This window comes from Schistocerca cancellata, chromosome 8 (assembly GCF_023864275.1).
Source record: "Schistocerca cancellata isolate TAMUIC-IGC-003103 chromosome 8, iqSchCanc2.1, whole genome shotgun sequence".
Taxonomy (NCBI): Eukaryota; Metazoa; Arthropoda; class Insecta; order Orthoptera; family Acrididae; genus Schistocerca; species Schistocerca cancellata.
The window spans coordinates 283,706,610-283,730,966 of record NC_064633.1 but is presented as its reverse complement, the minus strand read 5'-3'; the positions used below and the strand labels follow the sequence as shown (position 1 = coordinate 283,730,966).

At 40.2% G+C, this 24,357-nt stretch overlaps 1 protein-coding gene across 1 annotated transcript in view; it reads left to right on the top strand.

The window, feature by feature from the left end:
* Positions 1-24,357, top strand: part of LOC126095516 (WD repeat-containing protein 81) — a 308,162-nt gene that overhangs the window by 200,978 nt on the left and 82,827 nt on the right. Inside the window, exon 19 of the mRNA XM_049910301.1 lies at positions 15,273-15,562. Within this exon, the coding sequence (XP_049766258.1) occupies positions 15,273-15,562 (290 nt within the window). The remainder of the gene's footprint in view (positions 1-15,272; positions 15,563-24,357) is intronic.

Below are 24,357 nucleotides of genomic sequence, written 5' to 3'. Positions count from 1 at the left end.
ATTTGAAAGAGAGTATTCCAGTTAACATTGTCAAAAGCTTTCTCCAAGTCTACAAATGCTAGAAACGTAGGTTTGCCTTTCCTTAATCTTTCTTCTAAGATAAGTCGTAAGGTCAGTATTGCCTCACGTGTTCCAGTATTTCTACGGAATCCAAACTGATCTTCCCCGAGGTCGGCTTCTACTAGTTTTTCCATTCGTCTGTAAAGAATTCGTGTTAGTATTTTGCAGCTGTGGCTTATTAAACTGATTTCTCGTTAATTTTCACATCTGTCAACACCTGCTTTCTTTGGGATAGGAATGATTATATTCTTCTTGAAGTCTGAGGGTATTTCGCCTGTTTCATACATCTTGCTCACCAGATGGTAGAGTTTTGTCAGGACTGGCTCTCCCAAGGCCGTCAGTAGTTCTACTGGAATGTTGTCTACTCCGGGGGCCTTGTTTCGACTCAGATCTTTCAGTGCTCTGTCAAACTCTTCACGCAGTATCTTATCTCCCATTTCATCTTCATCTACATCCTCTTCCATTTTCATAATATTGTCCTCAAGTACATCGCCCTTGTATAGACCCTCTATATACTCCTTCCACCTTTCTGCTTTCCCTTCTTTGCTTAGAACTGGGTTTCCATCTGAGCTCTTGATGTTCATACAAGTGGTTCTCTTATCTCCAAAGGTCTCTTTAATTTTCCTGTAGGCAGTCTCTATCTTACCCCTAGTGAGATAAGCCTCTACATCCTTACATTTGTCCTCTAGCCATCCCTGCTTAGCAATTCTGCACTTCATGTCAATCTCATTTTTGAGACGTTTGTATTCCTTTTTGCCTGCTTCATTTACTGCATTTTTATATTTTCTCCTTTCATCAATTAAATTCAATATTTCTTCTGTTACCCAAGGATTTCTATTAGCCCTCGTCTTTTTACCTACTTGATCCTCTGCTGCCTTCACTACTTCATCCCTCAAAGCTACCCATTCTTCTTCTACTGTATTTCTTTCCCCCATTCCTGTCAATTGTTCCCTTATGCTCTCCCTGAAACTCTCTACAACCTCTGGTTCTTTCAGTTTATCCAGGTCCCATCTCCTTAAATTCCCACCTTTTTGCAGTTTCTTCAGTTTTAATCTACGGGTCATAACCAATAGATTGTGGTCAGAGTCCACATCTGCCCCTGGAAATGTCTTACAATTTAAAACCTGGTTCCTAAATCTCTGTCTTACCATTATATAATCTATCTGATACCTTTTAGTATCTCCAGGGTTCTTCCATGTATACAACCTTCTATCATGATTCTTAAACCAAGTGTTAGCTATGATTAAGTTGTGCTCTGTGCAAAATTCTACCAGGCGGCTTCCTCTTTCATTTCTTAGCCCCAATCCATATTCACCTACTACATTTCCTTCTCTCCCTTTTCCTACACTCGAATTCCAGTCACCCATGACTATTAAATTTTCGTCTCCCTTCACTATCTGAATAATTTCTTTTATATCATCATACATTTCTTCAATTTCTTCGTCATCTGCAGAGCTAGTTGGCATATAAACTTGTACTACTGTAGTAGGTGTGGGCTTCGTATCTATCTTGGCCACAATAATGCATTCACTATGCTGTTTGTAGTAGCTTACCCGCATTCCTATTTTCCTATTCATTATTAAACCTACTCCTGCATTACCCCTATTTGACTTTGTGTTTATAACCCTGTAGTCACCTGACCAGAAGTCTTGTTCCTCCTGCCACCAAACTTCACTAATTCCCACTATATCTAACTTTAACCTATCCATTTCCCTTTTTAAATTTTCTAACCTACCTGCCCGATTAAGGGATCTGACATTGCACGCTCCGATCCGTAGAACGCCAGTTTTCTTTCTCCTGATAACGACATCCTCTTGAGTAGTCCCCGCCCAGAGATCCGAATGGGGGACTATTTTACCTCCGGAATATTTTACCCAAGAAGACGCCATCATCATTTAATCATACAGTAAAGCTGCATGCCCTCGGTAAAAATTACGGCCGTAGTTTCCCCTTGCTTTCAGCCGTTCGCAGTACCAGCACAGCAAGGCCGTTTTGGTTATTGTTACAAGGCCAGATCAGTCAATCATCCAGACTGTTGCCCCTGCAACTACTGAAAAGGCTGCTGCCCCTCTTCAGGAACCACACGTTTGTCTGGCCTCTCAACAGATACCCCTCCGTTGTGGTTGTACCTACGGTACGGCTATCTGTATCGCTGAGGCACGCAAGCCTCCCCACCAACGACAAGGTCCATGGTTCATGGGGGGGGGGGGGGGGGGGCAAATCAACATATCCAGCTCAAAATCGTTAGACCTTTACCAGCATCATAATGATACAAGTAATTCTTGACAGCAATTGACCATGTGTCTCGTTTGCCTGAAGCCTGTCCATTGAAAAATGGAACAGCAGCTATAACCTTCTTTGTGAATGGATTGCCCACTTCAGCATACCTCTACACATCACTACTGATAAAGGCAAACAGTTGAAACCCTGCCTCTTAAAGGCACTGCCAACATTACTTGGCCCGAAACAGATTGAAGCCTGTGTCTATCATCCCACTGCTAGCGTTATCATGGAGTGGCTCCATCAACCATTAAATGACTCACTCAAATGACATGCCACACAGCATTGGACTGAGAAAAAAAAACTTTATTGTTTTACTAGGCCTTCAAAAACCTTTCAAAGAGGATTTGAATACAACAACAGCTGAATGAATATCTGGACAAACATTGTGACCACATGTAGGATCATTCACTGATACATCGAACAGTGTAACTGAAGCATCAGACTTTGCACAACATCTATGCTTACAGATCCACAAGCATCACCCAGCCATTTCAAAACAACATACCAAGCAGTGACCATTCATTTTCTACAACTTGCACTCCTTCAAACAGGCTTTAGCCAAACATGACACTATATAAAACCTCTCTAAGCACTGTACAATGGTTCATGCCCAATACTGGTGTATTATGACACAACATTCAATGTCAACATTAATAGCCCCTTTGCCATGATATCCATTCACAGATTTAAACCAATCTTTATCCCAGATGAGACTGATAACGTTGCAGAGACTCCAGCTAACGACAAGACACTTTCTTATTGTAATTTCACTAGGACACTGATTTCATCCAATCTTCTCTCAACACAGTCTGTGCCTCCGAGTAAATGTCTAGTCACTGCTCATTCTGAGTGCCATGTATGCTTCAACCTTAAGAATACAGGGTACTTCTCTGGCTCAATATTATGTAAAAATCAAGACCTATTTCTTTCAGACACTGTTTATAATGTATATGTTTTACAGATTTTTTTCTTGACATCAGGTAATGCAGCATACTTTATAAACAAATTAGAAGTATTTTGAATATTTTTGAACCTGCTTAGGGTTATTTAAAAAAATACAAAGAAATTGATGCAATTTTTTTTTCTAAAATGCTTCCTCAAATTGAGGTACCATTTAATCCAATGTTTTACATTTGAAGGAGACCAAATGTTTACCAGATTTGCATAACATGGTGGGTGAGATACTAGACCTATTTAATTCCATCTATTATGTATAGTACAAGGATAAAAAATATTACTTATTAACATTTTAATTTTTATAATTTTTTTCCTAATAAAAATGTTATTTTTTCAATAATTTAGTCAACTCTGCAATAAAGCTTAGGTCTAATACATAAATATGAGCTATTGCAAGTTACAGAAAGAAATTAGAGCAATGCTTTATAAACTTTAGGAAATATATGTTCCTGAATTCTGAAAAATACAACTTGCGGGAAATTGCAAATGAAGATATGAGTCCAATTAAACTGTGCCTCAGAACATTCGTGAAGCATAGTCTTCATCCTGCAGCATTTCTTCATCTTCAAGCTTCCTCTTGGCATTCCTTTTAGCACTTCTTGCTTCTTGATAATTTGAAGAACGAATCTTTCAGCATTATGCACCCGTTGTCTGTCACACACACAAGCAATTGATCTTCCATATTAGAGCCACATTTTATTCCTAAATTTCTCAGGACTTCCAACCTTCCTGTCTCTCCATCACTGAAACATATCACTGCATCTAGTACACCAATTTTTAATGTATTTAGTCATACAAAAATTTTCTTGGGTGATCTTTCCCATATGCAGTGGTTGAAACTTTCATTTGTATTCTGAGTGCCCCTATAAAGACCTTAAATAAGCAAAACAGTGTCACTCAGGTCTCTAAAAATTGGTTTTATTTCATTCATAACAGGCTTAGGAAGACAATGCGTATGATGGTATATTTGACTACTTTCTTTTGCTTTTTGGTAACCACACGAAGAATCTGCTCCTCTAGGGCAAAGTCCGTGAATAGGCTGGTCATCTGTGGACAACTTATGGATGTAGGTGGCCCATACAGCTTTTCTCATTGCTGTAACATCTTTCATAGATGCAGTTCGTTTAATGGCCAGTCCATAATAACTCTGAAGGAGGTCTATTTCAGTTTCTGTCAATCTGCCATAGCCAGACAGAGATTTTTCATCAGATAGCAACTTTCCTTTCATTTCTCTTAGTAGCTTCCTCAATCTAGCAACCATCCTCTTTTGCACATGTCCACAACACTCCAGTTTTGTTACCAAGGAATCACCATTAAACATTGAACTCATTCATTTTATTGAAAGCTGTAGTCCCCATCGCCTAGGTACTTCATTATCGAACATTGTAAATGGGCACTGACCTCTGAAATATTTTTAGAGCTCCATCACACTGCATACCTCCATTGTAACTATCATAATTCTTAGAACACTGACGTTCAATATGCCCTTCAGTGTTACTATGTCAGGTGTGGCAGTACTTAGATAAGCACTCAACATCAACAACTTTTCCAGTCTCCAGAGAAGTAGCACTTACAGCACCATTCAAGGAATGATGTCCTTGATGTTGCCATGTCCCATAAAGTGCAACAGCAATGTCTCTGGTTCCACTAATATTTACAGTTTCTTCTACTCCACGTTTCATAGGTGCTTTAGAGACAACTGTCAAGGCACCTAAAAGTATTTTTACATACTTGCTGAATTTGGAGGAGGAGGAGCAGGAAGGTCCATCAAATCACAAAACATTTGAGCAGCTTTTTTTCCTTTTCCTATTGCATGCATTGCATACACTAACTTCAAATTCACATCATATGAATTATATGTAATGTTCGAAGTGATTTTCGAGGTAGATTTATTGCAGGATCTACACAGAACAACTAATTTTGATGCTAAACCCTTCCTGCTACTTTGTTCAGTTATTTCCAGACAGCCTACACCATGACATTGTTTACATTTCACCACTTCCTTTATCAAAGAAGATAAGATGCCCACATCAACAACAACAAATCCGCTACAAACATCGTCATTGTTAGCACAAAAATTTGAATCACCAGGAGGCGTGCCTTGTGAAAGTTTCTTCCCTGAAGAACTGATACATAGGTTACTTTCAACAGTGTGGCTTGCTTTGGTTGTGAACTGGTTACCACAGAATTTTCTTTTATTGAATTCTTTGATGCGTGGCATAGTTTGTATGTATTGCACACTGAAGGATATGTACTTCCACAAATATATGTAGCACTTGGGCAACAAACATTCAGAAACACGTGAACAAACTGCTTCAGTGAAACAAAAGTAAACACTAGCAAAGATAATCATTTACAGACACTAGAAACCTGCAGTGTTACCAACATATACAATGTATCGTAAGTATAATTGCTGGAAACAGAAAGTTTACAGTTCTTTTTGAAATAACACTGATTTCTGTAACAGAAACATTGGTGGATCATGCACATTCACAGCTCTCATAAAGATAAGTGTTTAATTGCATAATAACAATTAATTAAGGTAATATTACATCATAAGTAAGCAAATTAATACCTATTTAAGCTATTAATTGAAGGATTCACATGTTTTTGCGTATTTTCTCTGAAAAAAGAAAACGTTTCATAGCCACGAGTTTTGGGCTAGGATTTGTTTATGTTGTGATATACTGTAAGTTACGTGAGTATTTCAATAAACTAAAGTTTGTGTTGTTAGTGTAGTCTTATACCCTATCCATTTGATTCTCTAGTAAGAAGTCGAAGTGAAAAGTACCAAAGTAAGTGGAAACTTTATATAGTGTATGCTAAGTTCTTTGTTTCATCACGTAAACAATACAGATTATTTCTTTTTCTTTTCTCTAGAAGTTTTGAATTAGTATCTGAACTGTAGGCCTAAACTTTCTAAGAAATGTAATATATTAATTGAATAGTCTATGAAGGTATTCTTGTTTTAATGCAGGCTAAAGCTAAAATTTTTTTGCCTTGATTGAGAAGTGTATGACTTGCAATAGGATTGTTAGTTCTGGGGTGCAGTGTGAGGGTTGTTGCAGTTTCTTTCATGTGGGTAACTGTAGTGGTGTGGGAATTGGGGAAATAAACAAGGCTCATTGGTTGTGTAGGATTTGCTGTAGAGATAGGAAGATAGTGGAACAGGAGGAGAAGATTGCTGACCTTCAGGCAGAACTAGATCAAGCGAAACAAGATCTGGAAAGGTTAAGGGGGGAGAAGGGAAAAGAGAGGTGGGAAGTGACAGTAGGTTATAGAAGAAATAGGAATAGGATGTTCTCAGACAGTGTGGTCGTGAATGTGGAAAACAGGTTTGATCTGTTGTCACAGTTGGAAACTGATGAGCCACAAATAGATGTAGGAGTAGACAGGACACAACTTTCAAAAAGTATTTGAAAAGTAAGAAGTCAGGAAAATCTGCGAAGAAGCAGAAAATTTTGTTGTTAGGTAGTTCACATGGTAGAGGTGATGGCCAACTGTTGCAGGATGAACTAGGGTCAGGTTACCAGGTCACAAGCTTTTTTAAACCTAGTGCAAATCTGGGTCAGGTGATAGACGATGTAGATTCATTTTGTAAAGACTTTACAAAGGAAGACACCATGGTAATAGTGGGTGGGGCAGGCAACAGCATAGATAGGAACCCTAATTATTCAATTGAGAGTGACCTGGTAAAGATAGCTTCAGCAACAAGACATACTGGTGTTGGGCTTGTGTCTGTTCTGAGGCGCCATGACCGGCCTGATTTAAACTCTTCTGTTAGGAGAGTTAATTTAGAGGTGGAACGGCTGCTTGGATCAGATATGAGTTCTCATATCGGTGTGGTTCCTGTTGACTATATCAGCAGGTGGAACTATACTAGGCATGGCCTTCACCTCAACAGGAAAGGGAAGGGAAACTGTCTGGGCTAATAGCAAATAACTTAAGGGAGGGGGGGGGGGGGGGGGGGGGGCACTGTCACAAGTGGTAAAGAACCAATGGTTACAAGTGACAGATCACCAGTTTTTTTAGTGTAGGGAGGGCAGAAACAAAAGATGTTCAGAGACAGGCTGAAAACGACATTCACATTGAGAAAACAAGCAGCCAGAAAGCAAATTTTAATGTACATAATTCATGCACACAGCCCCTGATTGAAACTGAAGATACTCAAAAATTGGCAGGAAAATTAGGTTCATCCAGTTGTAATTCAGCCAACGCACAAAATCAGTTATTAATATTGCATCAGACTATTCGAGGACTAAGGGGTAAGCTTAATGAGTTGTTTATTTGTGTTGAAGAATTAAGAGTTGAGCAAACCAGTTGATGTAATCTGCCTCTCTGAACATCATGTGACCACTGGTATAGGTATGTTAAATGTTATAGGATTCAAGTTAGCTTCTTATTTCTGTAGAGAAAATATAGAGAAAGGAGGAGTTGCCATATTTGTCAGAAACTGTTTAGACTTCAAGAATATTGATATTAATAAATTTTGCTCAGAGCAGCACTTAGAAGCTTGTGCAACAGAATTAGTATTTCATAATAAGTCCTTTATAATAATAGGTATATACAGATCACCTTCAGGAAATTTTAACCTCTTCATAAAAAATCTGGAAGCTCTGGTGTCCCAACAACAAGGAAATAGTGGTTGCTGAGGATTTTAATGTGGATTTATTGCAAAGCTCAGTTAGTGAACAATTATTGCAGTCAGTAACACTATTATTCAATTTAGTTCCTACTGTGAACTTTGCTACTAGGAGATGTAAATGCTCTGAGACTGCTATTGATAATGTCTTTGTAGACAAATCTAGGGAAAAAAGTCATATCACAAAACCAATAGTAAATGGGCAATCTGATCATGGCATGCAGTATCTTGTGTTAAATGTTGAAACTCGTCAGGATAAAAAAAATCTATTAAATCTGAGTACAGGAGGTTAATAAATAAGTCAAAAATTGAGAAATTCAAGAAATTGCTGAAAGACATGGACTGGATAGATGTGTGCAATACGTCTGACTCAAATGGAAAATACAAAGCATTCATTAATAAAGTTGTCTCCACTTTTGAAAATAGTTTTCCCCTAAAGGTAGCTCAAATCACACAGAAATCAAAAAATAAACTGTGATTACACAAGGAATAAAGATATCATGTAGGACAAAAAGGAGACTGTATGTACTATCAAGGAACAGCTCTGATGTTAGAATTGTAATGTATTACAAAGAATACTTCAAAATATTGAAGCAAGTAATCCAGAAACCGAAGCAGCTTTATTATGAAAAAAAGATAATTACATCAGGTAACAAAATAAAAACTGAATGGGATATTGGGAAGACAGAGACAGGTGGGGCCAAAAAGGAAGAGGAACAGATAGCTCTAAAAATAAATGAGACTTTGGTAACAAGTACATGTAGTGTTGCAAACGTATTAAACAAGTACTTAATTTCTGTTACTGAGAGCTTGGAGTTATCATGTTCAGCGAACAGTGCAATGGAGTATCTGAGACCAGTCTTCAAAAATAACTGCAGTAAAAAGGAAATGACACTCACGTCTCCCAAAGAAGAAATCCCTGAAATCTAAGGATTCCGGTAGGTATGTAATCAATCAGTAGAACATTTCCAGGCTGGCTGAAATATATTGAAGTTAAGCCTCTTTACAAGAAGGGGGATAAAGAGCTATCATCAAACTGTCGACCAATTTCACTTTTGCTGGCTTTCTCAAAAATATTTGAAAAGGTTGTGTTCAAGCATCTCCTTAAGCATCTGACCGCAAATAATATATTGTCCAAGTCACAGTTTGGATTTTGGAAGGCTTCTGATATAGAGAAAACTATTTACACTTACGGTGAGAATGTACTTAATTCATTAGATAGTAAATTAGAGGTTACTGGTATTTTCTGTGACCTGTCAAAAGCCTTTGACTGTGTGAACCGCAGCATCTCTTAATATTATGGTGTCACCAGCAATGCTGCGAAATGGTTTGAGTCTTATCTATCTAACAGGAAACATAGGGTGTTGTTGTGAAATACCTGTGCAGTAAGCAGTCAGGCTTCATGTGACAGGGGATTAATTACATGTGGTGTTCCTCAAGGTTCCATCTTTGGCCCATTGCTTTTTCTTATGTACATTAATGACCTCTGATCAGTTACATTACCAGATGCTAAGTTTGTTTTTGTTGCAAATGATACAAACATTGCAATAAGTAAGAAAGCAAGTGCAGATTTAGAAATAGGTACTAATCAAATTTGCACTGACATTAATAAGTGGTTTAAAGCTAATTCACTGTCATTAAACTTTGAGAAGACCCACTATATGCAGTTCAGAATCTGTAAGAGGTTTCCTTCCAGCATGAGTATAAATGTTGTGACTCGCCGATCTTTCAAAGTGCCGCCACGCAGTTACTTGCATCCTCTACATGCGGCGCTGTCTGCCAGCCATACAGCAGCAGCGCTACCTAAGCCGCCGGCCAGCCAGCGGCTGCTAGACTTGGACTCAGTTATGATTTGACTGTTAAAGTGTACACACGTCTTTTTCTGTTTATTTGATCTGTGACTTTCATGTATTGCGTCTTCCTCGAAATATATTTGTTCAACTTGAAGTTATAACAATTGGCAGCGAGGTAGTGATTTTTCTTTTCCATCGTTGACCCACATGTTTCCATGTCTACTTTAGAGCAGCTATTGCAAGGTCTCATAGAACAGCAAACGCTTCTCACAAATGCGATTCGTGATTTTGCCATGGCATTGAATGCAGGGCGTCTCTCGTCATTGTCTCTACCTACTTTTCCTCCTTACGACGAGATGGCAGAAGACTGGTCTGATTACGAAAAACATCTTCGACAGCACTCCTTGGCATTTCATGTCGCACATGAACAAACATGTAAGTCTCTGTTCCTTTCATGGATTTCACCTCAAATGTATCGGTTCTTGTCGCAATTGGCTCCTTTGGTAGATCCTGCGTCTTTGTCCTTTGCTGAAATGTGCTCACTTCTGTCCATCTATTTTCAAAAGCAAATGTATGTGGTAGCCTCTTGTGTTGCCTTTTATCATTGTTAAAAACAACCAAATCAATCCTATCATGTTTCGGCTGCTGAACTTCACGGCCTCAGTAGAAAGTGTCAATTTGTTACTGAAGTTCACAAAGAATCCTACACCAATTCCATGGTACGGGATGCTATTATCCGATCGGCACCCGACAAAGAAGTTAGGCAACGTGCCCTTCAGTTGGCAAATCTGACTCTAGATGAAGTCCTATCCATCACTCAGTCTTCTGAAATTTCTCGCGCCGCTGGAGCGCAAATAGAGGCATGGGGCAACGTCGGGGAAATACAACCTCTGTGCGATGTTGACGAAGCAATCGGCATGTCCCCGCCGGCCGATGTGGCTGCAGTACACTCCCAAGTGCAGCCTCGGCCTAACCGTAAACAAACCTCTAAGAAACTGCAGCAAAACCCACAGCAACTTCCTTCATGTCCGCCTTGTTTTACGAAACATTCACGGTGTCGTGTATGTCACGGCCCCTCCGTTCCATACAGTCAAACAGTGAGGCTGAACGACTGGTCCGCACATTTAAGGCTCAGATAAGGAAACTCCTGACTTCTTCTTCTGCTGATGATGCGCTTCTCCAATTTCTGGCTACTTACCGTTTCACCCCTATGGGCGACCACATCCCGGCTGAGCTCTTACTGGCCGACAGCCCCGCACGCTACTTCATCTTCTGCGGCCTTCCACCTCATGGCCGCAGGTGCCTTCGCTTGGCCGGTTCACCGCCGACGACCTTGTATGGGTACAGGGATATGGCAGGCAGCCAAAATGGAGTCCTAGCCGCATCTTACGACACCGTGGCCGATGCCTGTATGAAATCCAGATGGACACGGGTGTTGCAGTGTGTCATTCGGACCAGCTTCGGCCCTGTGTGCCGGCAACGCCTGTTCAGGATGCCGCTACACCACCTTCGGCTCTACCTGATGTTTGGGATACTGGAATCTCTCATTACTCACAACGCAGTCCTCTCACCATCATATCGGTGCCAGCACAAGAACTGACGCCACCAGGAGATGTGCCCATGCAGGAACCAGATGACCATCATCTGTCGGAGCAACTCTACTCGCCTCCTTCTCCTACAGATGCGGACACATTGCCCATGTCTCCTGTTATAACAACCAGACTTGCCGCAATGGGCAGATTGGTGCATGAGGCCCCAGCAGATTCGACCCCCATGTCTCCTGTCATCTCGACCTGTTATCATTGGGGACACTTCCATCCGTACAGGAAGCCTCCTCCTCGAGACTTTACGGCCACTCAAACAACACCTATGGACGTTAGCAATCTACAGGCCAACCCCATCAAGACCTGTGCAAAAAATTCAAAGGGGGGAAAAGTGTTGTGACTCGCGGCCAGCCAGCCAGCGGCTGCTAGACTGGGACTCAGTTATGATTTGACTGTTAAAGTGTACACACGTCTTACTCTGTTTACTTGATCTGTGACTTTCATGTATTGCATCTTCCTTGAAATATATTAGTTCAACTTGAAGTTATAACAATAACATATGAAGACATGCAGATCGAAGAGGTTGACAGTGTTTAATTTCTGTGATTACAACTCGATAATAAATTCAGTTGAGAAGGGCATACCACAGAATTGCTTAAGCGCCTAAAAAAGTCTGTATTTGCTGTGAGAACGATGTCAGATGTAGGAGATATAAATATAAAAAAAAAAACCTTGCATACTTTGCTTACTTTCATTCTGTTATGTCGTATGGGATCATATTCGGGGGCAACTCGTCAAACTGAGCAGGTGTAAAAGCGTGTGATAAGAATCATTTGTCGTGTAAATTAATGAACTTCTTGTAGAAACCTGTTCAAGGAAATTTGTATTCTAACCATTGCTTCTCAGTATATTTATTCCTTAATGAAATTTGTTGCAAGTAATACATCTCTATTTCGAACCAATAGCTCAATACATACTATCAATACTAGGAATAAGAACAATCTTCATAAAGACCTAAAATCACTTTGTTTGGTCCAAAAAGGGGTCCAATATTCAGGAACGCACATTTTCAATAAACTACCAGCAACCATCAAAAACTTGGTTTCAGATAAAGTACAGTTTAAACAGAGTTTGAAAGACTTTTTGATAGGCAACTCCTTCTATTCCATAGATGAATATCTTAACAGAAACTGTTATGCCAGCTTAAGTAAAAATATCTGTTAGGTTTCAGTTTTGATAACACTTGTTCACAACAGTCAAGATTGGGTATTTTGTGTGTGATGGATTTATTAATAGTGCATAACAGTGTTTCGTTCTGACAGTGTGTTACTTCTGTAAATATTAGCTGTTCCAGATTACTGCATTGTATTAACCTGTTTTGACTATCTCCTGACAAATGATCAGGGTAGTAAGTATGATATTCAAATGTTTTATGTTATACTTTCTGACAAGTTCCACCCCCATGAGAATCATCTCGTTTCTTGTGTCTGTGAAAAGATAACTGAATCTAATCTAATCTAAATAAAGGATAAAGGGGGCATGGTGGCGTACATGACCGTAACTTTAAAATTAGGTATATATAGGTCATTTTTCCATTTTTCATTTGAATCCCTATAATGTATATATCAGTGTAATCAGGAAAGACTATAGAATTGAATAAATTCATCAAATAATTTCTATTTTTCCATCATTTATAAGTATCCTGTATCCTTAAATTTCAACAATGGTTGAGATGGGCTTGGAAGGGGGGAATTTAGTGGAGCAACAGTTAAAAGGCTGGAGTTGCATTCAGAAGGACATCTGGCCATCCAGATTTAGGTTTTTCCATGGTTCTTCTGAAAAGAACTGAATCAAATTCCTTCCCCATTCTTGTCTTTTATGAGCACTTGCTCCCTCTCTGATCATCCTTCCTTTGAACCCTTTTGTACAAATAGTGTTATTATCTGTAGTTACTTTCTTTGATCTCAGAGCATCATCTATTTTTACATGTAACAGTTTAAAATGATTTTAGCTTTCTTTCTTCCTCTTACAAATATGTTATTTTAGTATTTATGTATGTATGTGCTTGTTCTCATATAAATGCGTCATCTAACAGGAATAAACAACAGCCTTCGTAGTGTTGGTTGAACAACATTAATTTCTTTCAGATATTATTTGTTTCTCTGAATAAAATAATTTTTGTGTCTGTAACTACAGTGTAACTCAGAAAGGTACCAAATAGTGTGTTTTGTTCAATGACAAGAAATTCTATCATTTGCGCTCTTTCCTGTTCTAATCATGGGTACTGTTTTATGAATATAGTTACACATTTTTCTCTGCTTTGTGATTGACTTAGAGAGGTATGAAGACAGTGTCATGGAGCTTTACCATTTTTCAAAAAATATGATTAACCCCCCCTCCCCCCTCTCCCTCCCCCTATCCCTCCCCCTCCCCCTCTCCTCCCTTTCCCCTCTCCCTCCCCTCTCCCTCACCCTCCCCCTCCCTCTCTCCTACCCCTTCCTCTCCCCTCCCTCCTCTACCTCCCCCTCTCCCTTCTCCTTCTCTCCCCCTTCCCCTCTCCCCCTCTCCCTCCCCTACCCTGTCCCCTCTCCCTACCCTTCCCCTCTCCACCACCCCCCCCTCTCTCTCCCCCCTCCCCCCCCTTCCTTCCCCCTCTCTACCCATCACACCTTCCCCCCCTTCCCCCCCCTCCCCGCCCCAAATTAGTTTCTGTGCATTTATTGCAAGTAAGTTTCAATCCCTTGCTATATTCTGAGGTACTAGCATAAAGTTAATTATTGATACGGTGTAGAAACTTCCAAAACTATCTGAAGGCAGCATACAAGCCAGGAAAGGGTGACCACCCGCTGACAAAGCAACAATACTGCCTTGTGTCTGCTCCCTTTAAACCGTGCTGGAAGCAATGAGATTTCATGCACAAGTAAATATGAACATTGCACACAACAAACTGCCAGGACATTACCACTGGTGCAGTATAGTTTATTATTTACAATTTGTACAGAAACCAGATGGCAGTTATAAGAGTCGAGGACATGAAAGGGAAGCGGTCATTGGGAAGGGAGTAAGACAGGGTTGTAGCCTCTCCCCGATGGGAAGGAAAGCGTTTCTGAAGAAGAGAAATTTGTTAATATCGAGTATAGATTTAAGTGTCAGGAAGTCATTTCTGAAAGTATTTGTATGGAGTGTATCCATGTATGGAAGTGAAACATGGACAGTAAATAGTTTGGACAAGAATAGAATAGAAGCTTTTGAAATGTGTGCTACAGAAGAATGCTGAAGATTAGATGGGTAGATCACATAACTAATGAGAAGTATTGAATAGGATTTGGGAGAAGAGAAGTTTGTGGCACAACTTGACCTGAAGAAGGGATCTGTTGGTAGGACATGTTCTGAGGCATCAAGTGATCACCAATTTAGTATTGAGGGGCAGCGTGGAGGGTAAAAATCGTAGGGGGAGACCAAGAGATGAATACACTAAGCAGATTCAGGAGGATGTAGGTTGCAGTAGGTACTGGGAGATGAAGAAGCTTGCACAGGATAGAGTAGCATGGAGAGCTGCATCAAACCAGTCTCAGGACTGAAGACCACAACAACAACAACATGTAGTATGAGCAGTCCAGAACTTCAAAGTGCGTGGTAGTTGCCCACAGTTCCATTTATGCATCTTAATAAGTAGAAGTTTTGTTATTGAGGTGTCATAATCCACATCTAATTTCTTTGCTTCCTGCCAAAGTGATGGTCTTCCAATTACAATGGCAACCTCATAATATACCATTCCTCACCTACTCTCCCATTCGATGATGCCTGTGAATGGTCCAGAGTGTAGCGTGCTTGCAGATTTCTTCTTAAACAACTGAGGATATTTCTGTAGCTTGTTACATTTGTATCACAATTATGAGTAATAATAATAATAATAATAAGTAACAATCTAACTAACCAATCTGAAAAACTAGCCTAAGAGATTACTAAAATTCACATGCTTTTTCTTTCCAGGATGTTATTTTGAAATCTGTGCTAAACCCTGTTGTCAGACTTTTATCAACAACACGCACAGTATTTCCATCTGGTGCAGCAGCACGTTCAGCTGTTGCTCGGAAATTTGCTGATGCCATTTATGTTGTTGCATTGAGGATCGGTCAAGAGATGTCTCGACGCCATCTAGCAGTACCTCTGCTGCAGAGATTTTTTCTTGCCTTCGACAAAGCCTTCATGCGCTGTGCTCTCGATGATTCATTACAGGGTGCCCAGTCTGTGAATTCATCTACAAAAGAAGCTGCTACAAGGTATTTTATTGAATGTTCTTGCAATGTCACTAATTGACCCACACAAAATTAAAAATTAATAATCATTTTGATTTCTTCATTTTTAATTTGTAGATATTCCTATTTGTAAACTTTCTAAAGAAGTTTATTATCTGAATTTTTTCACATATGTAAGTATATTTTGCTGGTATATAGGACGATTCTCTGATGATGATACGGATTTTCAGGGTTGATGGAGAAGAGTAAATGTATTAATCTGAGGTGAGGAACTCTGGTCAGGAAATGACAGAGTCAAAAGTAATAAATGAAAAGCTGACAGTTAATTTCCCCTACTGCAAGCTCTTTGCTTTTCAAATTTTAGTAGGACGTATAACTGACCAAAACTAGGCAAAAGAAGTGCAGTCAACGTGGCCTATAAAGTGCATACCTCAAGAGCTGTAAATAATTGTTCATCTTTGCTAGTATGAAGTACATTTCTTCTACTGAACAATTGCCCATAGCTAGGTAGGCATTTTAGAGTTTATGTGTACTAGACAATTTTTTCTTATTTTTGTCCATACTCCCTCCTCCCAAAATGTGAAAATCGAAGAGGTAGCAGAAGAAGAGGTCCAGTGCAAGAGGTATCAGAACGATTTTCAATTATAACTTGTGGCTTGGTCACTTCCTGACCAGGATCCCTTAGCTCAGATTGATTTACCTTCTTCATCATACTTGAAAGTTGTAGTGACAGAGTGTCTCTGTCCTTTGGTTGTGCTTCAATCAGTAAGATGACGTACTCTGACCTATAATATGTTGAGCACCATGTTCTAGTATACATATACCACTGGAATTGTCAAACAAAGTAAGTGTGTTGGTGAATGATTTGGCACACCATCAGCTATCATCAACAGTCTCAACCATCACAAATAATACAAAAGTTCTGTCAGTCACTATATAAACAAAATATATTTTCTTTCTTGTATGTACACAGAGTCCAAACTTCTCAACAAATTCTTGCTTTCCATACTGTTTTGCCATTAGTAATTAGTTGTACATATATAGTGCTCATATTGCATTCTGCAGCAACTATATACTGTGAAAATGATAACCATGGTTGCATCGTAATTGTACTGTGTTGTAACTTATTAGTTTTCTCATGGCTAGGTTTCGTTTAAGGCCTAGATTAGTGGGGGGGGGGGGGGAGGGGGAGAAATAAAAATTCATCAAAACAATTAAAGATCACAGTTCTTATTTCCCCATATTCTGCCTTTCTTAGTCATATATTTCATGATTTTTGATGATTATTGTTGTTGTTGTTGTGTCCTTGTCGGCACTCTAGTATCTTGTACCATAGGAATCAAGGGAGAGGATGTTGTTTGAGGGCCACTATCCTCTTTCTATGAAACAACTGCACACATGTATTAACAGGGTTCTTTATCTACTTAAACAGATAGCTGCTACTTAACTTTACAGCGTCCATGTGTTGTGGTACAAGCTCCTCCAGAATAGTTCATGTCAACCTCACTGCTGGTGAATTACAAGTCCCACTATGTGATGAATGACAGTCACCAAAAACTGGAGTGCGAGTTGGTGTGTCAGTGACTGAGCTAGTGACTGAGTGACTTCACTGATGACTGAGACTGAGACTGAGACTGAGATAGTAAGCTAGACCGACTCAGTTAGTGACTGAGACTGCAGCCCTTAGCTCAGTGGCAGTGATCTAAATAATTGCGGTCGAGAAGGGGTTGGCAGCATATTGCTTGCAATCTGTCTTTGTCCTCTCTCCTGATAGATGATCTTGAACCAGCATCTACTATCAATATTTTTCCTACATCTTTACTGATCGGTGTGGTGGTGACAGCATGTTCCTCCCACCCTCCCTCCCCCCCCTTGAAATGCTGCACCGTTGTTGTGCAGGGAAGATGCGAATAACAACGGGGAGGGAGACAGGACTGTGGACGTTGAGATGAGCTGGAAGCCGTGACTGTGGAGGACGACGTACTCCCGACCATACCCCATCATCTGGCTTGCGAGGCAACAGGAACCTCCTCTGGAAAATTGCTGCCAGGGCACATGTCCAGGCCTGAGGGCATGACCTGGGGCGATGACGGCGATGGCAATGGTCGGTCCAGGTCCATTGGGTCAGTGAGTGGGGATGAGGGTGCATTGTCCATCTGTTCCTCCTGGGGTGCCCTGGTGGCAAAGGACATGTGGTCCCATGAGGCTGTGAATCTGAGGAAAGAAAAGCAGCAGAATCACGGGGCAAATGACATGCATGAATTTGGTTATGGTGGTGGTGCTGCCAACCATCAGGACCTTCAATCAAGTACATAAAAGAGCCAATGCGCTCCTGGAACATGCCTCTTTTCCAGTGCCCACAGTTGACATAAGCCCTGGAAAGAACAAGATCATGTGGCGCAAAGCGATACTTGCAGACCATTGGCAGCGCCGGATGCTGCGGTGGATGTAGCAAGTAGAACAGCGTCAGATGGTGGCAGCCATGCAGAAGTTCCACCAGTGATGGTACGTCTCATGGGTGGAAGCAATAGGAGGTGAGAATGAGTTGCAGTGCCTATTCCCATGTGTAAGTGGTGTGAATCTTGGCCATCTGTTGCTTGAAACTGTGTATGAAGCATTCTGCTTCTCCGTTGGACTGAGGGTGAAACGGAGCACTTGTTAGATGAGGAATACCATTTCATTCACGAAACTGTTCAAAATCACATGAAGTGAACTGTGGTCCATTGTTCGACACAAGTACTTCTGGAAAACCTTCTATGCAAAACGCTTGAATGGTGCTATGTGATGTGGTTGAAGCCATAGGCATCGCAAATGGTAACTTCCTAAAAGAGAGTCTACCACATGAGGCAATGAGTGTTCCAGAATGGTCCTGAAAAGTCAGTCTGCACTAGTTGCCATGGCGACTGAGTCTTACGTCAAGTTGAGAATATCTGTGGTGGATCAGATTGGTTTTTCACGCATGCAAGACTCTGTGATGTCATGTAATCAGTATGGACATTCATGCCCTGCCAAGTAGAGTGCTGGTGCACTAACTGTTTGGTGCGAACTATTTCCCAATATCCCTGGTGGAGCAATCACAACACTTTCTTTTGCAAAACTTTGGAAATAAGCACATGTGATTGTCAACTGTCATTTTGAACTAGAATCACACCCTGTTGAATTGTAAGGTTATGCCGAAGTGCAAAATATCAACGCACAACTGAGTTCTGGATACCGTTCAATCAACAAGGCCAACACATGCAAATGTAAGACAACAAAATCTTGAGATTAAGGTCTGCTTCTGTGGCCTGTGCAATTTTTCTGTAGTGTAAGGGAAAAGATTGCAGCAAATCTGAGTCCTGTGCATCAATTTGGCAACAAGATGCAGCAGATGCATCAAATTCAGAGTCGGGGCCAATCGGAAGGTTGAGCTAGAACGTCTGCATTGCCATTCTGTGCGGTATGTCTACACAATTTCATACTGATACAGCGAGAGCAACAAAGCCCAACATTGCAAATTTTGAGCAGTGCTTGTGGGAACCGTTTTTGACAGATGAAACAAAGACTGCAAAGGCTAGTGCTCTGTCACTAAATAAAACTTGCAACCATACAAATAGTGCTGGAATTTTGTCACAATGTACACAATAACGAGAACTTCTTTTACAACTTGAGAGTAATTACACTGAGTTTGAATTAACAACTTTGAGGCAAAAGCAATAGGTCTGTCTTGTGCACCAATTCTGTGTGAAAGCACAGCACCAATTCAGTAGGAAGAAATGTCGACTTGCAAATCAACCAGCTTGGCAGGGTCAAAATGCACAAAACATCTGTCACTAAGCAAAGCATTTTTGAGTTTATGAAATGCATCTTGACAGTCAATAGTCCACACCAAAAATAATTTTTGTGATGCAAGCGATGCAAGTGATGCAATGGAGCATTGATCTGAGTGGCATTTGGTATGAACCAAATGTAGTATGTTATCTTGCCTGGTGCTGACAGCAGTTCAGATACATCGTGAGGAACAGTCAGATCACAGATTGCAAGAAAATGAGATTGGAGAGGATGCACATCTTGACTGTTTATCATGTGACCTAAGTACTGTAGTTCGTTTTGAAAAAAGACACGCGTTTCGAGGCAGCACTTGAGTCCTGCTTCTGACAATACTCAAAAAAGAGTATGCAGATTGGCAGTGTGCTCCTCTGGTGTATGACCTGAGACAACAATATTGTCAAGGAAGCTTGAGCAAAATGGCACTTTTTCGGTCTGCTGAGCCAAGTAACATTGAAAAATGGCAGGTACGAAAGCACTGCCAAAAGGCAAATGTAAATACTTAAACAGGCCTAAATGTGTACTTATAACAAACACTTTCTGTGGTTCTTCATCCAATGGAATTTACAAGTAGGCAACACACAAATCTATCTTAGAAAAGTAACTTCCTGCACCAAGCATGTCCATGAGTTCCTCAGGGCAAGGTAACGGATAGGCGCCAACTGCTGTCTGTGGGTAGACTGCAGACTTGAATTCAATACAGATGTGAATGCGACCAGAAGGCTTAGGCGACAAAACTAAAGGACTTGCCCACTGACTAGCTTGAATAGGAGCAATTACACCATTACCTTGCAATTCTTTCAATTCACTGGCTACTTTGTCTCTTAAAGCAACTGGAATGGGACGGGCCCGGATAAACTTAGCCTGTGCATTATCTTTCAATGTAACATGTGCTACAAAGTTATTAGCTTTTCCCATGCCTTCTGAAAATAGTTCTGGAAATTCTTTAAGCAAGTTAGCTACAGTGTCTTTTGGTGCAAAAGCAGATACGGAAAGTACATGTCCAACAGATGCCGATGTGCACATAATGAACTTTTGATAGTATTGTCAGTTCTGCTCAAGACAGAATTTTTCATTAGCACTGTCAGTTACTCTGTGCACTGATCTACACAGTGTGTCCCAGTTCCATTAGAACTGTCACTATAAAAAGTGTTCACGAAAGCATTTTAAAAACATTTTGAAGCAGTCACTGTAGTCCTTTTTTTGGAAGTTTATTTAGTACTGGATAAAATAGTCCCCCATTCGGATCTCCAGGCAGGGACTACTGAGGAGAACATCATTATCAGGAAAAACAAAACTGGCATTCTATGGATCGGAGCATGAAATATCAGATCCCTTAATCGGGCAGGTAGGTTAAAAAATTTAAAAAGGGAAATGGATAGGTTAAAACTAGACATAGTGGGAATTAGTTAAGCTCAGTGGCAGGAGAAACAAGACTTCTGGTCAGGTGAATAAAGGATTACAAATACAAAATCAAGTAGGGGTAATGAAGGAGTAGGTTTAATAATGAATAAAAAAAATAGGAGTGCAGGTAAGCTACTATGAACAGAATAGTGAACGCATTTTTGTAGCCAAGATAGATATGAAGCCCACGCTACCACAGTAGTACAAGTTTACATGACAGCTAGCTCCACAGATGATGAAGAGACTGAAGAAATGTATGATGAGATAAAAGAAATTATTCAGATAGTGAAGGGAGACGAAAATTTAATAGTCATGAGGGACTGGAATTCGGTAGTAGGTAAAGGAAGAGAAGGAGAAGTAGTAGGTGAATATGGAATGGGGGTAAGGAGTGAAAGGGGAATCCACCTGGTAGAATTTTGCACAGAGCATAACTTAATCATAGCTAACACTTGATTTAAGAATCATGAAAGATGGGGCTGTGTACATGGAAGAGGCCTGGAGTCACTGGAAGGTTTCAGGTAGATTATATAATTGTAAGATAGAGATTTAGGAACCAGGTTTTAAATTGTGAGACATTTCCAGGGGCAGATGTGGATTCTGACCACAATTTGTTGGTTATGAACTGTAGATTAAAACTGAAGAAACTGCAAAAAGGTGGGAATTGAAGGAGTTGGGACCTTGATAAACTGAAAGAACCAGAGGTTGTAGAGAGTTTCAGGGAGAGCATAAGGGAACAATTGACAGGAATGGGGGAAAGAAATACAGTAGAAGAAGAATGGGTAGCTTTGAGGGATGAAGTAGTGAAGGCAGCAGACGATCAAGTAGGTAAAAAGACGGGGGCTAGTAGAAAACCTTGGGTAACAGAAGAGATATTGAATTTAACTGATGAAAGGAGAAAATGTAAAAATTCATTAAGTGAATCAGGCAAAAGGAATAAAAATGTCTCAAAAATGAGATTGACAGGAAGTGCAAAATGGCTAAACAGGGATGGTTAGAGGACAAATGTCAGAATGTAGAGGCATTTATCACTAGCAGTAAGATAGATACTGCTTACAGGTAAATTAAAGAGACCTTTGGAGAAAAGAGACCCACCTGTATGAATATCAAGAGCTCAGATGGAAAACCAGTTCTAAGCAAAGAAGGGAAGGCAGAAAGGTACAAGGGTGATCTACATGAGGGCAATATTAAAGAAATGGAAGAGGACGTAGACGAAGATGAAATGGGAGGTATGATACTGTGTGAAGAGCTTGACTGAGCGCTGATAGACCTAAGTCAAAAGGAGGCCCGGGAGTAGACAACATTCCATTAGAACTACTGATAGCTTTTGGAGAGCCAACCCTGACAAAACTCTACCCTATGGTGAGCAAAATGTATGAGACATGCAAAATACCCTCAGACTTCAAGAAGACTATAATAATTCCAATCCAATAGAAAACAAGTGTTGACAGGTGTGAAAATTACCGAACTATCAGTTTAATAGGTCATGACTGCAAAATATTAACAAGAATTCCTACAGACAAATGGAAAAACTGGGAGAAGCCAACCTTGGGGAAGATCAGTTTGGATTCAGTAAAAATGTTGGAACACGTGAGGCAGTACTGACCCTATGACTTACCTTAGAAGATAGATTAAGGAAAGGCAACCTACATTTTTAGGAGTTGTAGACTTAGAGAAATCTCTTGACAATGTTGACTGGAATACTCTCTTTCAAATTCTGAAGGTGGCAGGGGTCAAATACAGGAAGTGAAAGGCTATTTACAATTTGTACAGAAACCAGATGGCAGTAATAAGAATCGAGGGGCATTAAAGGGAAGCAGTGGTTGAGAATGGAGTGGGTCAGGGTTGTAGCCTCTCTCCAGTGTTATTCAATCTGTATATATGGCCAAGCAGTAAAGGAAAAAAAAGAAAAATTAGGAGTAGGATTTAAAATCCATGTAGAAGAAATAAAAACTCTTAGGTTTGCTGATGACATTGTACTTTTGTCAGAGACAGTGAAGACCTGGATGAGCAGTTGAATGGAATGGACAGTGTTTTGAAAGGAGGATAAAAGGTGTACATCAACAAACGCAAAATGAGAATAATAGAATGTAGTCGAGTTAAATCAGGTGATGGTGAGGGAATTAGATTAGGAAATGAGACACTTAAAGCAGTAGATGAGTTTTGCTGTTTGGGAAGTAAAATAACTGAGGATGGTCAAAGTAGAGAGGATATAAAATGTAGACTGGCAATGGCAAGGAAAGTGTTTCTGAAGAAGAGAAATCTGTTAACGTTGAGTATATATTTAAATGTCAGGAAGGAGTGCAGCCATGTATGGAAGTGAAACATGGACGATAAATAGTTTAGAGAAGAAGAGAATATAAGCTTTTAAAATGTGGTACTACAGAAGAATGCTGAAGATTAGGTGGGTAGATCAAGTAACTAATGAGAAGGTATTAAATAGGATTAGGGAGAAGAGGAATTTGTGGCGCAACCTGACTAGAAGAAGGGATCAGTTGGTAGGACACATTCTGAGGCATCAAGAGCTCATCAATTTAGTATTGGAGGGAAGCACGGAGGGTAAAAATCATATAGGGAGACCAAGGCATGAATGCACTAAACAGATTCAGAAGGATGTAGGGTGCAGTCATTACTCAGAGATGATGTATCTTGCACAGGATAGAGTAGAATGGAGAGCTGCGTCAAACCAGTCTCTGGACTGAAGACCACAACAACAACAACAACAACAACATTTAGTACTGAAGTACAGTTTTGTTCTGTGTCCTTAACTGCATCATAATGGTGTCCTTTCATTGCCAGCTTCAATTTGAGGAACAATCAGAAGTCGAGTGGGGCCAAATATGGCAGGTGATCAAGGACTGCAATCTGTTTGCTGGCCAAAAATTCACGCACGATATTCACTTTGTGAACTGGGGGTGGTGGTTTGGAGAAGCCGCCAGGAAACTGCCTCTTGGTATTCAGCCATATTCTAAGAATTTTTAATCACAAACACAAAACTTAACAAGAAACTTGATGTTGCCTCACTGCTTCACCTCCATTTTCCAATGAGAGTCAGATGCATACTGTTATATTCGCAGCCAGGACTCCCACTGCAGTGACCTTGTACACAGCTGTTGTTGAAACTTCAAGGGTTATAATACTGATGCTGCCAAGTGATAGCATTCCAATTTGGAATTTCACACAAGCTGTCCTAAGAGAACTGGTACACACAGTGTATAACTCATTGCTTCCTTTATTGTTGAATGATGTTTGCCAATAAAGTTAGTTTCTCAGTTGAGACAGTGGGATCAGCTGCAGTGTTTGCTTTGCATGTTTTCACATAGAAGGTCTAGTCTGTGTCTCTTATTAATGTATAGCTATGCCTGAGTGTAGCGTTTCTCACAGAGTAACTGACTCTGTTTTTGTTCTGCTTGTAGTCAATGTGATATTCAGGAGTAAAACAAAGTAACTGTCTGAAAGAGAAAGGAGGTCATCTCCCAAGCTATCTTTTGTGACTCTGCTTTGCATTCAGATATGCTGATGCCCTTAAAGTTTTTGTATGACCGAGTAATTAGTTGCAGTTTCTTTCTTGGACATCCTAACGAGTACATATGAAATTGACGTCACAGGTG